This window comes from Cherax quadricarinatus, chromosome 84 (assembly GCF_038502225.1).
Source record: "Cherax quadricarinatus isolate ZL_2023a chromosome 84, ASM3850222v1, whole genome shotgun sequence".
Classification (NCBI taxonomy): Eukaryota; Metazoa; Arthropoda; class Malacostraca; order Decapoda; family Parastacidae; genus Cherax; species Cherax quadricarinatus.
In genome coordinates this window covers 12,101,742-12,113,565 of record NC_091375.1, presented here as the reverse complement: position 1 = coordinate 12,113,565, position 11,824 = coordinate 12,101,742, and the positions used below count along the sequence as shown (strand labels likewise).

Here is an 11,824-nt window from a genome sequence, read left to right as displayed (position 1 = left end):
GAGAGAACAACATCACACAGTATACATTTTATATTCTTACACATTCTTCGAGTACTTGCAGTTCTCGAAAAGCCTCATTATGATACTTTAATTAATCTGGTTTGTAAATATCTGTTATTTGAACTGCCTATATTGCAGAACAACTCACTTGGAATGAAAATCCTTAGGTTAAGATCTTTCGCACTCTCTGTGCCTCGTCAGGAGCTATGCAATGTTGCAAGGCTGGCAACAGACAGCAGGAGAAAAAATTCTCTCCGAGGCAAAGTAGAAGCGCAGTGTCGCCCTGACACACACACACACACACACACACACACACACTATATATATATATATATATATATATATATATATATATATATATATATATATATATATATATATATATATATTTATTATTATTATCACACTGGCCGATTCCCACCAAGGCAGGGTGGCCCGAAAAAGAAAAACTTTCACCATCATTCACTCCATCACTGTCTTGCCAGAAGGGTGTTTTACACTACAGTTTTTAAACTGCAACATTAACACCCCTCCTTCAGAGTGCAGGCACTGTACTTCCCATCTCCAGGACTCAAGTCCGGCCTGCCGGTTTCCCTGAACCCCTTCATAAATGTTACTTTGCTCACACTCCAACAGCACGTCAAGTATTAAAAACCATTTGTCTCCATTCACTCCTATCAAACACCAAACACGCTCACGCATGCCTGCTGGAAGTCCAAGCCCCTCGAACACAAAACCTCCTTTACCCCCTCTCTCCAACCTTTCCTAGGCCGACCCCTACCCCGCCTTCCTTCCACTACAGACTGATACACTCTTGAAGTCATTCTGTTTCGCTCCATTCTCTCTACATGTCCGAACCACCTCAACAACCCTTCCTCAGCCCTATGGACAACAGTTTTGGTAATCCCGCACCTCCTCCTAACTTCCAAACTACGAATTCTCTGCATTATATTCACACCACACATTGCCCTCAGACATGACATCTCCACTGCCTCCAGCCTTCTCCTCGCTGCAACATTCATCACCCATGCTTCACACCCATATAAGAGCGTTGGTAAAACTATACTCTCATACATTCCCCTCTTTGCCTCCAAGGACAAAGTTCTTTGTCTCCACAGACTCCTAAGTGCACCACTCACTCTTTTCCCCTCATCAATTCTATGATTCACCTCATCTTTCATAGACCCATCCGCTGACACGTCCACTCCCAAATATTTGAATACATTCACCTCCTCCATACTCTCTCCCTCCAATCTGATATTCAATCTTTCATCACCTAATCTTTTTGTTATCCTCATAACCTTACTCTTTCCTGTATTCACCTTTAATTTTCTTCTTTTGCACACCCTACCAAATTCATCCACCAATCTCTGCAACTTCTCTTCAGAATCTCCCAAGAGCACAGTGTCATCAGCAAAGAGCAGCTGTGACAACTCCCACTTTATGTGTGATTTTTTATCTTTTAACTCCACACCTCTTGCCAAGACCCTCGCATTTACTTCTCTTACAACCCTATCTATAAATATATTAAACAACCACGGTGACATCACACATCCTTGTCTAAGGTCTACTTTTACTGGGAAATAATTTCCCTCTTTCCTACATACTCTAACTTGAGCCTCACTATCCTCGTAAAAACTCTTCACTGCTTTCAGTAACCTACCTACCTACACCATACACTTGCAACATCTGCCACATTGCCCCCCTATCCACCCTGTCATACGCCTTTTCCAAATCCATAAATGCCACAAAGACCTCTTTAGCCTTATCTAAATACTGTTCACTTATATGTTTCACTGTAAACACCTGGTCCACACACCCCCTACCTTTCCTAAAGCCTCCTTGTTCATCTGCTATCCTATTCTCCGTCTTACTCTTAATTCTTTCAATAATAACTCTACCATACACTTTACCAGGTATACTCAGCAGACTTATCCCCCTATAACTTTTGCACTCTCTTTTGTCCCCTTTGCCTTTATACAAAGGAACTATGCATGCTCTCTGCCAATCCCTAGGTACCTTACCCTCTTCCATACATTTATTAAATAATTGCACCAACCACTCCAAAACTATATCCCCACTCATATATATATATATATATATATATATATATATATATATATATATATATATATATATATATATATATATATATATATATATATATATATATATATATATATAGTTTTTCTACTTGAATGTATATTACATGGACAAAGATTTAAAATGGTAATGTGTCCAGGAGAGAGAGAGGGAATCACGATTCGTAGTTGATAATTCTTCTAGGAAGAACCTTGATACTTATGAAGGTCTCTTGAACCTAGGAATCAAAGCTATCTATCCCTTAGATTAAATCTGATTAGCTTTAATGCCCCTTGCCTTGTATGTCCCTAAGGGTCTGGCGCACCCCCTTGAAATTAACAGAAATATAGTGCACAGACGATAGATTTATTTATTAAGCCGTAGAATGAAAGTAATGTGTGTTACGGTTTACCGCTTTTGTGAGAATGACGGCAGCAGGTGCATTAAGAGTCAGGTGGTCTAGACGTGTTGATCTCTAAAAATTACGAAGGAATGTGTGTGTGTTTGTGTGTGTGTACTTATCTATACGTGGTTGCAGGGGTCGATTCACAGCTCCAGGCTCCGTCTCTTTGATAGTCACTACTAGGTACACTCTGCTCCATGAGCTTATCGTGTGTACTCACCTAGTTGTATTTACCTAGTTGAGGTTGCATGGATCGAGTCATAGCTCCTGGCCCCGCCTCTTCACTGGTCGCTACTGGGTCACTCTCCCTGCACCATGAGCTTTACCATACCTCTGCTTAAAGCTATGAATGGATCCTGCTTCAACTACATCGCTTCCCAAACTATTCGACTTCCTGACTACTCTGTGACTGAAGAAATATTTCCTAACATCTCTGTGATTCATCTGTGTCTTCAACTTCCAACTGTGTCCCCTTGTTGCTGTGTCCCATCTCCGGAACATTCTGTCTCTGTCCACCTTGTCAGTTCCTCTCAGTATTTTATATGTCGTTATCATGTCCCCCCTATCTCTCCTGTCCTCCAGTGTCGTCAGTGTGTGTGTGTGTGTGTGTGTGTGTACTCACCTAATTGTGGTTGCAGGGGTCGAGTCATAGCTCCTGGCCCCGCCTCTTCGCTGATTGCTACTAGGTCCTCTCTCTCCCTGCCCCATGAGCTTTATCATACCTCACCTTAAAACTATGTATGGTTCCCGCCTCCACTACGTCACTTTCTAGGCTATTCCACGGCCTGACTACTCTATGACTGAAGAAATACTTCCTAACATCCCTTTAATTCATCTGAGTCTTCAACTTCCAATTGTGACCTCTTGTGTCTGTGTCCCATCTCTGGAACATCCCGTCTTTGTCCACCTTGTCTATTCCGCGCAGTATTTTATATGTCGTTATCATGTCTCCCCTGACCCTCCTGTCCTCCAGTGTCGTCAGGCCGATTTCCCTCGGCCTGTGTGTGTGTGTGTGTGTGTACTCTGTCATGTAAGCCTTTCTCCATAAGTATTCAACCCATTTCCTACATTCCTACTTTCCCTGTATACAAAGTAATTTCAGGGTTACCACACTAATCACATATTAAAAAGATTCTCCTGGGCAAAGTTAAACATGGGAAGAGGCTCCTCATACTCATTACTACTAATCTAATAGCGAATTGGAAGCTTGTTAACAGTGACATCTGTGAAAAGTCGTAAGGTATTGATGGAGAGGGTGCACCTCAAACACAGGTTTATTCTCGTAACTACAAACAGGCAATTACACTCTCACACCAAAGGTTAATTAAGACCTGATGCTCCTAGTCACAGTGCAGTAAAAAGGAGGATAGATATTGGCTTCCTGTCGTTGATCGCATCCTGGCACAGAGAATCAAAATGAAAATAATATTAACGCAGGTCATCACGAGCTCTGTTCTGTAGTTATAAACTCGACAAATTGTAATGATGATGGTAAAATTACCGACAATATATTAGGTAAAAGGACACAAGTGCAACTAATGCAACATTTTATTGTGGCAACGTTTCGCTCTCCAGTTTTGTCAAGCCGCTACAAACTATGCATGGACACACCAAAAGAATGTATTAATTTGTTGACGGAAGATGGTAAAGGGGTCGCTCCAGGTAGGGCTGGAGGGAGGGAGAGGAAAAGAGGTTAGAAGTGTTTAGGGTTTGTGTATCCAACAAGCTTGAGTGAGCTTGATAGATCGAAATGAGTAGAAACAAGTAGTTTTTAGGGTTTGACATGCTGTTGGAGTGTGATCCAGGCAACATTTATGAAGGGATTCAGGGAAACAAATTAGCCTGGAAGAACTAGCGTCCCGTGAAAGAGGTTTTTGAGCTGTTCCAGTTCGGAGGATCAACTGAATTGCAATGTCTGTGCACAGGTGACGAGTTGACCTTGAGGCACTATGGTGGCCACAGAAGAGATCACCTCTTATTGGTCAATATAAGCAGGCGCCAAGATATGCAATAGCAACTGCAAGATTTTTATATCACTACCTCACCACCAACTACCCTAGTGATATGACTCACGAAATCGTAATGATACGAATGACACCCTAACGATAGATCTATTAAAATAAGACACTGAGAATGGAAGCCTTCTTCGACACTATATATCACTTGGTGGCAGACTATTTTGCATATCTGTAGAGCGTACATGGTGAGCAAAGATACATAGTTGGGAGAGTAAGTGACGAGGAATCGTGAGATGTGATCCTGACTATTGGACGTCAGGTGGTAATGTATGCTAAGAATCATTTGAGCCAGTGAGGTCCCACACACTGGAAACTCCTCTGGTTCTCGGTAACGGTATCTGTCGTGCAAAAGAGCGATGAGTGTGGATGCGGAAGGCACCCTACGCTCATGACATGGCCCGATGTTTCACGCTTCTGCCTTGCCTCAGAGAGAATTTTCCCCTTATCTGTTGCTAGTCTTGCAACATTGCATAGCTCATGACGCACAGAGAGTGCGAAAAATTAGCTAAAGATGTCCAGCCCTGTGTGGTTTGTTCTGCTTTAAGAGAGCATGTTTGCAAGTGTTGCAATACCATTAAGAGAGCATGTTTACAACAGTGTTGCAATACCATTAAGATAGCACGTTTGCAACAGTGTTGCAATATCATTAAGATAGCATGTTTGCAACAGTGTTGCAATACCATTACATACAAGTTTTCAGTGTGTAATAATGAATCATCGTTGAGTTATTTTAATTCACACATTTTTCCCCTTATTTTTACATGCATTATGAGAAATTTAGTAATATACACATATAGTTCTCAGATTATACGGTGCTACATAGAAACAACCATAAGTTATTGTTCAAAATTTATTTGTCAATTCGGAAGACATAATTAAAAATCTTCAACTGTGAGAAACTGAAGCCAAATATTAAATCCGAACATGTATATTATAAATAATGTTTAAGATATACTTCCCCATTATCATATGGGCATTCAAAAATCGACGAGCCAGCGTATTCATCGCAAAGATATTCAATAAATATAATTATAAAAATATAAACTAAATAAATAAAAGGTCTCCATTTAAAAATATAAATCGCTTCTTAGAAGCACTTGCGGTGGACGATGCCGGGGCCGGACTCGTCGTACTCCTCCTTGGTGATCCACATGGTCTGGAATGTGGACAGTGAGGCCAGGATGGAACCACCGATCCAGACGGAGTACTTGCGCTCGGGAGGAGCAATGATCTTGATCTTGATGGTAGCAGGAGCCAGAGCAGTGATTTCCTTCTGCATGCGGTCAGCAATACCAGGGTACATGGTGGTACCACCAGAGAGAACGTTGTTAGCAAACAAGTCCTTCCTGATATCAATGTCGCACCTCATGATGGAGTTGTAGACGGTCTCGTGGATACCAACAGATTCCATACCCAGGAAGGAAGGCTGGAACAGTGACTCTGGGCAACGGAAACGTTCGTTACCAATGGTGATGACCTGACCATCAGGAAGTTCGTAGGACTTCTCAAGAGATGAGGAAGCAGCAGCAATATTCATCTCATTCTCGAAGTCAAGGGCGACATAGCAAAGTTTTTCCTTGATATCGCGAACAATTTCTCGCTCAGCCGTGGTGGTGAAGGAATAGCCTCGCTCTGTCATGATCTTTGTAAGGTAAGCAGTCAAGTCACGGCCAGCCAGGTCGAGACGAAGGATAGCGTGGGGAAGACAGTAACCTTCGTAGATGGGGACGGTGTGGGTGACACCATCACCAGTATCGAGCACGATACCTGTGGTACGACCAGAGGCGTACAGGGACAGCACGGCCTGGATGGCCACGTACATGGCTGGAGTACTGAAGGTCTCAAACATGATCTGTGTCATCTTCTCACGGTTGGCCTTGGGGTTGAGGGGAGCCTCAGTGAGGAGGACAGGGGACTCCTCAGGGGCAACACGCAGTTCGTTGTAGAAGGAGTGATGCCAGATCTTCTCCATGTCATCCCAGTTGGTAATGATGCCGTGCTCGATGGGGTACTTGAGAGTCAGGATACCTCTCTTGCTCTGGGCCTCATCACCGACGTAGGCGTCCTTCTGACCCATACCGACCATCACACCCTGGTGACGAGGACGGCCGACGATGGAAGGAAATACGGCTCGGGGAGCGTCGTCACCAGCGAAGCCGGCCTTGACCATGCCGGAGCCATTGTCCACAACCAAAGGGCTCACCTCGTCGTCACACATGGTGGAGTGGTCTTAGATCTGAAATGAAAATATTTGAAATATAATAGTCGTGTATGTTTTTTTATATTAAAATAAGCTGAAGGCACTGAATTTGGCACTTTCTGAAAAGTCGCTGAATCGGGGGATATGACTGAAGCGTACAAATAGAGAACAAAAATAATTGTAGAGAATGTAACATGCTTAAAATATGTAATTAAGACAGGATTCGTAGCAGTGAATTCAAGTTGGACAAAATTTGATTTAGAAATGATGTAGGAGAGCACTGGTTTGGTAATAGAGCTGTGGATGTGTGGAACAAACTCCCGAATAGCATCTTAAAAGCTAGAACTCTGGATAGCTATAAAAATTGGCTAGACAGGTACATGTGTGGGTGTTGGTGGGTGTGAGTTGGACCAGTCTAGCATGGGTCAGTAAGTCTGTTGCAGTGCTCTCCTCTTTTTTTTTTATTTTTTATATTCTTATTTTAGATGGGTTTTCGACTCCACAAGTGACCATTGTCACAACACTAAAGTTTACTGAATTAGACACATGTGCAACACCTGCTTGCCTTTATTACCAAAATATTTCAGCAACGAGTGACTTCTTCAATTCAGTTCTGTATTGAACTGATAAAGCCACTGGTTGGCGAAACGTCTACAAATAAAGATACCCAGATGTCGCACATGTCTCTACAGCAACTTGTTAGCATTGTATACCATTAATGTTGGAACTTTATATTTTGCAATGAGTCTACAAACAATATGTATGCAAACAATTTTTCTCTCAAAGCAAAATCTGTTATATTAAAAATTATTATTTACGTAATTTTTATTTATGTATTTGTTTATCAACTTATCGGTTTACAAACCCGATCAGTTGATAAATGGGAACACTTGTGCAACATTTGGGTGTCTTCAATCTGGCAATATTTCACCAGTCAGTAGCTTCTTCGGTCCAATTTAGAGAATGGAAGAAAATGAGGAGCCTGAGGTAATCAGCCCCTCGGAGTGGAGTCGATGAGTTAAGTCCATTAATATCGATAAGTCATTTTTATCTAAATTGACTGACTGAGCACATCGACTGCAGGCTGAGGGACTGATTACCTCAAACTCATCCTTATCTTCCTCTGTTATTCTTTGTATTGGACTGACGAAGCCTCTGGCAGGTGAAACGTTGCCAGAATAAAGATGACCAACCAGAAATGTTGATACAGAAAAAGTCTGTTTTAAGGCATCTGCACCTCTCTGGACGTTTCGCTTATATTCTTACTTAAAGAAATATAATCTTGAGCTGGGAATCCTTGGAGAAAAATATGCCTGATGGCTCTCTGTATAGCCAACCCTCATTCTATAGCCAGATATTTCACCCCGCTGCCAAGTTTTAAACTGTGTCAATTTCCTCATATTGTAGGTATGGGAGCCGTGGCTCTACAAGGAGTGCATACCAACGGTATATAATACTGACAATATGATAAATTAAACTCCTGGGTGTGCCCAATAATAACCCACAGGAAGACAGAAACTCAGGAGATCGATTGATTTGTATATTTCGACCCCTTTGTGGGATTCTCTTCGGCCGGAGAGGATCTCAGAAGGGGATCGAAATATACAGATTAGTCAATCTCCTGAATTTTTGTCTCCATGAGGGTAATTATTGAGCAATGACAAGTGTTCATTACACTTTAGTTATTCATCTGGGTATCGTAACCCAGATGTTACGCAGGTGTCTAGTTCTACACGGAATTTGACAGGACGTATGATAGCTACTAATGTTGTTCTCGAATGATTACTTACACCAGGTTCTGCTAGCAGTAATATTAACTATACTTATGCTATCATACAAATATGCATAAGTCGTCACAATGGGCGCTGATATTGTTCACGAATGAAAAGTACTTTTGAAAAGTGCTGATATGATTCAAGATTGGTAATACAATGTTAGAGTACTCCGACAGTATGTAAATAAGATAACGCAGGTTATGGCATCTTCACAATAATATGTCCTGTATTGTGTCTTATAAGCATTCACGAATGTTAAGTATGAATGACGCTGCTGATATCCAAATGTGTGATGACACTTAGACGATGGTAATATTCACGACTCGTCACTACTTATAAAGGGGGGAACTGTGTTAGTATCTATGTCAGCAGCAAAACAAGTCACCTCGACCAACATCTGGTGCTGTGTAGCGCGTTTTAGGTAAAATATTTAGACAAGTCTGGCCCCCGCGTCTTGGGTCCGGCTGACGCAAATGTTAGAATTTATTGCAGAGTACGAACCTATTATGATTCTTCAACTTATATTCATTGATTTTTAATTTAAGTGTATCGTTACTTGAAATATACAACAATAGCATAATTTGCGATAGGTATAATGATATACAAAACAATAGCAGCCAGTGTATAATACGTCCTTACTAGTCTTTATGTATTAATGACACCTGTTAGAGTTTCTGTTACCAAGGTATTAACGGCAGGTAACACAGGATTTTCTGTTCTCTTGTATCAAGGACAAGGGATACAGTCTTCTATTGCTAAACGTATCTCTGGTATTAACGAGAGGTGATACAGAATCTTTTCTTGCTTAGGTAAGATACTATAACTCCCGTACTTACAACAGAGAACACAGAATCTTCTGTTGTAACGCTCTCTCTATCTACCTATCTATCTTTGATATTAACGCCAGCTGATAATAAAGGTCTTCTGATAACAGGCTCTCTTTATCTTTGATAACACCGAGAGTCCTGTGATATTTTGTTGTCTGTAGATCCGATATTTCTGAGTTAAAGGTGAATCGCGTATGAAGTTGGATCCGTGATGGAGCGAAGTTCTGATTGGTATAACGTTGTACCAGTAAAGGCTTCGCTGTGTTATATTAATGATAGCTAATTAGACTCTTGATACCAAACATTTCATAGCTTTGATATTTAATGCAGCTAATCAGAGAGTTGTTTGATACCAGGCTTGAGTATCGCTAGTGTTGAAGCCATGTCAGATCCGTACAATCCGAAATATGATCAAATCGGGATATGTAACGTTTCCATCTAAGTAATTGTTTGTTTTCAGCAAATCCTAACAAATCTAAGCACAGAGCTGTAACACGTACACTGTGTAGACGTATCCTGAGTCTGAAGTACACTAAGCCTCTAGTGTTTTTAAAAGCACTTATATACCTCCTGCATTCACCTTCTTGATTATTAATAGAGGAAGGGTTCTTCTGTCACCTTGTTTACAATATTTTTTTCCTTTACAGCTGGTTGAGGTGGTTCAAGTTATCTGTCGTGAGTGGGAGTCGAGGGAAGATTCTTCCTATGGCTCAGTCTTCTAATGTTGATACTCGTGTTTACTCGCGAACGGAGGTTATAGTTACAGGAACTTTATGTTTCACATTGTTTCCTTATGCTAGGGTACACAAGGTTGTATTGACTCATAACAGCGCCTTTGTCTAGACCCGACTAGAGGCTGGCACCAGCCCTGCCATGCATTCTCTGTTTTAACCTTAATAGTTGATGCTGTCTAGGATGTCTCTCCGGTTTATATATCTAGAGTTTCCTCTAGTAATGCCTTAGATATGTATGGCTTAATGTAAATTAACTTCCGCCATTTACTCCAGTTACGCTATATACTCCCGTTTCCACCTCACGGTTTGTACCTATTATGGGGGCGGGGAGTGTCTGGATGCCGCTAAATGGTTCGTGATCCAAGGAATTGGAGGCTGAAATTAATCCTTGAGATACCACTGCCACGAGTGTCCTCGGATAACGAGAAAAACATCTAGCTCTGCTGGATGCGTGATCTTTGTAGGATCGCTGGCTGAATGGCAAGGTGACATGGTACGTTGTGTTGTCTCTTGAAGCGGGACAATGTGTCGTGGGGTGGAGCCCTGGCCTGCCGGAGGCCAGAAGAAAAGTAGTGGTGAGGTGAAGACGATGTCGTCAGTCCAGGTTTTATATGATTAAGAAGCTACAGAGTATTACCATGGTCATGATCCTGACCTGAGTTATGATGTGCACTCTGTGTCATGATCCTGACCTGAGTTATGATGTGCACTCTGTGTCATGATCCTGACCTGAGTTATGATGTGCACTCAGGGTCATGATCCTGACCTGAGTTATGATGTGCACTCATGGGTCATGATCCTGAACTGAGTTATGATGTGCACTCTGGGTCATGATCCTGACCTGAGTTGTGATGTGCACTCATGGGTCATGATCCTGACCTGAGCTATGATGTGCACTCATGGGTCATGATCCTGACCTGAGTTATGATGTGCACTCTGGGTCATGATCCTGACCTGAGTTGTGATGTGCACTCATGGGTCATGATCCTGACCTGAGTTATGATGTGCACTCAGGGGTCATGATCCTGACCTGAGTTATGATGTGCACTCATGGTCATGATCCTGACCTGAGTTATGATGTGCACTCATGGTCATGATCCTGACCTGAGTTATGATGTGCACTCAGGGTCATGATCCTGACCTGAGTTATGATGTGCACTCAGGGTCATGATCCTGACCTGAGTTATGATGTGCACTCAGGGTCATGATCCTGACCTGAGTTATGATGTGCACTCAGGGTCATGATCCTGACCTGAGTTATGATGTGCACTCAGGGTCATGATCCTGACCTGAGTTATGATGTGCACTCAGGGTCATGATCCTGACCTTAGTTATGATGTGCACTCAGGGTCATGATCCTGACCTGAGTTATGATGTGCACTCAGGGTCATGATCCTGACCTGAGTAATGATGTGCTCTCATCTCTCTTTCAAAAGAACATGTGGGTAAGATACACCGGGTTTTAACCACAACTTGACAGTAAGATACACCGGGTTTTAACCACAACCTGACAGTAAGATACACCGGGTTTTAACCACAACCTGTCAGTAAGATACACCGGGTTTTAACCACAACCTGACAGTAAGATACACCGGGTTTTAACCACAACCTGTCAGTAAGATACACCGGGTTTTAACCACAACTTGACAGTAAGATACACCGGGTTTTAACCACAACTTGACAGTAAGATACACCGGGTTTTAACCACAACTTGACAGTAAGATACACCGGGTTTTAACCACAACTTGACAGTAAGATACACCGGGTTTTAACCACAACTTGACA

General features: G+C 42.0%; 2 protein-coding genes across 2 annotated transcripts in view; one reads left to right on the top strand and one right to left on the bottom strand.

The window, feature by feature from the left end:
* LOC128704378 (actin-57B-like) overlaps positions 1–11,824 on the top strand; it is a 180,244-nt gene that overhangs the window by 49,590 nt on the left and 118,830 nt on the right. The gene's annotated exons all lie outside the window — the stretch shown is intronic.
* LOC128704382 (actin-3, muscle-specific) lies at positions 5,340–9,885 on the bottom strand. Its single transcript, XM_053799530.2, has 2 exons — positions 9,806–9,885; positions 5,340–6,739 (listed from the first exon to the last, which is right to left on the bottom strand). Exon 2 carries the CDS (start codon positions 6,719–6,721, stop codon positions 5,591–5,593), a length of 1,131 nt encoding a protein of 376 aa, XP_053655505.1. The 5' UTR covers positions 6,722–6,739; positions 9,806–9,885; the 3' UTR covers positions 5,340–5,590.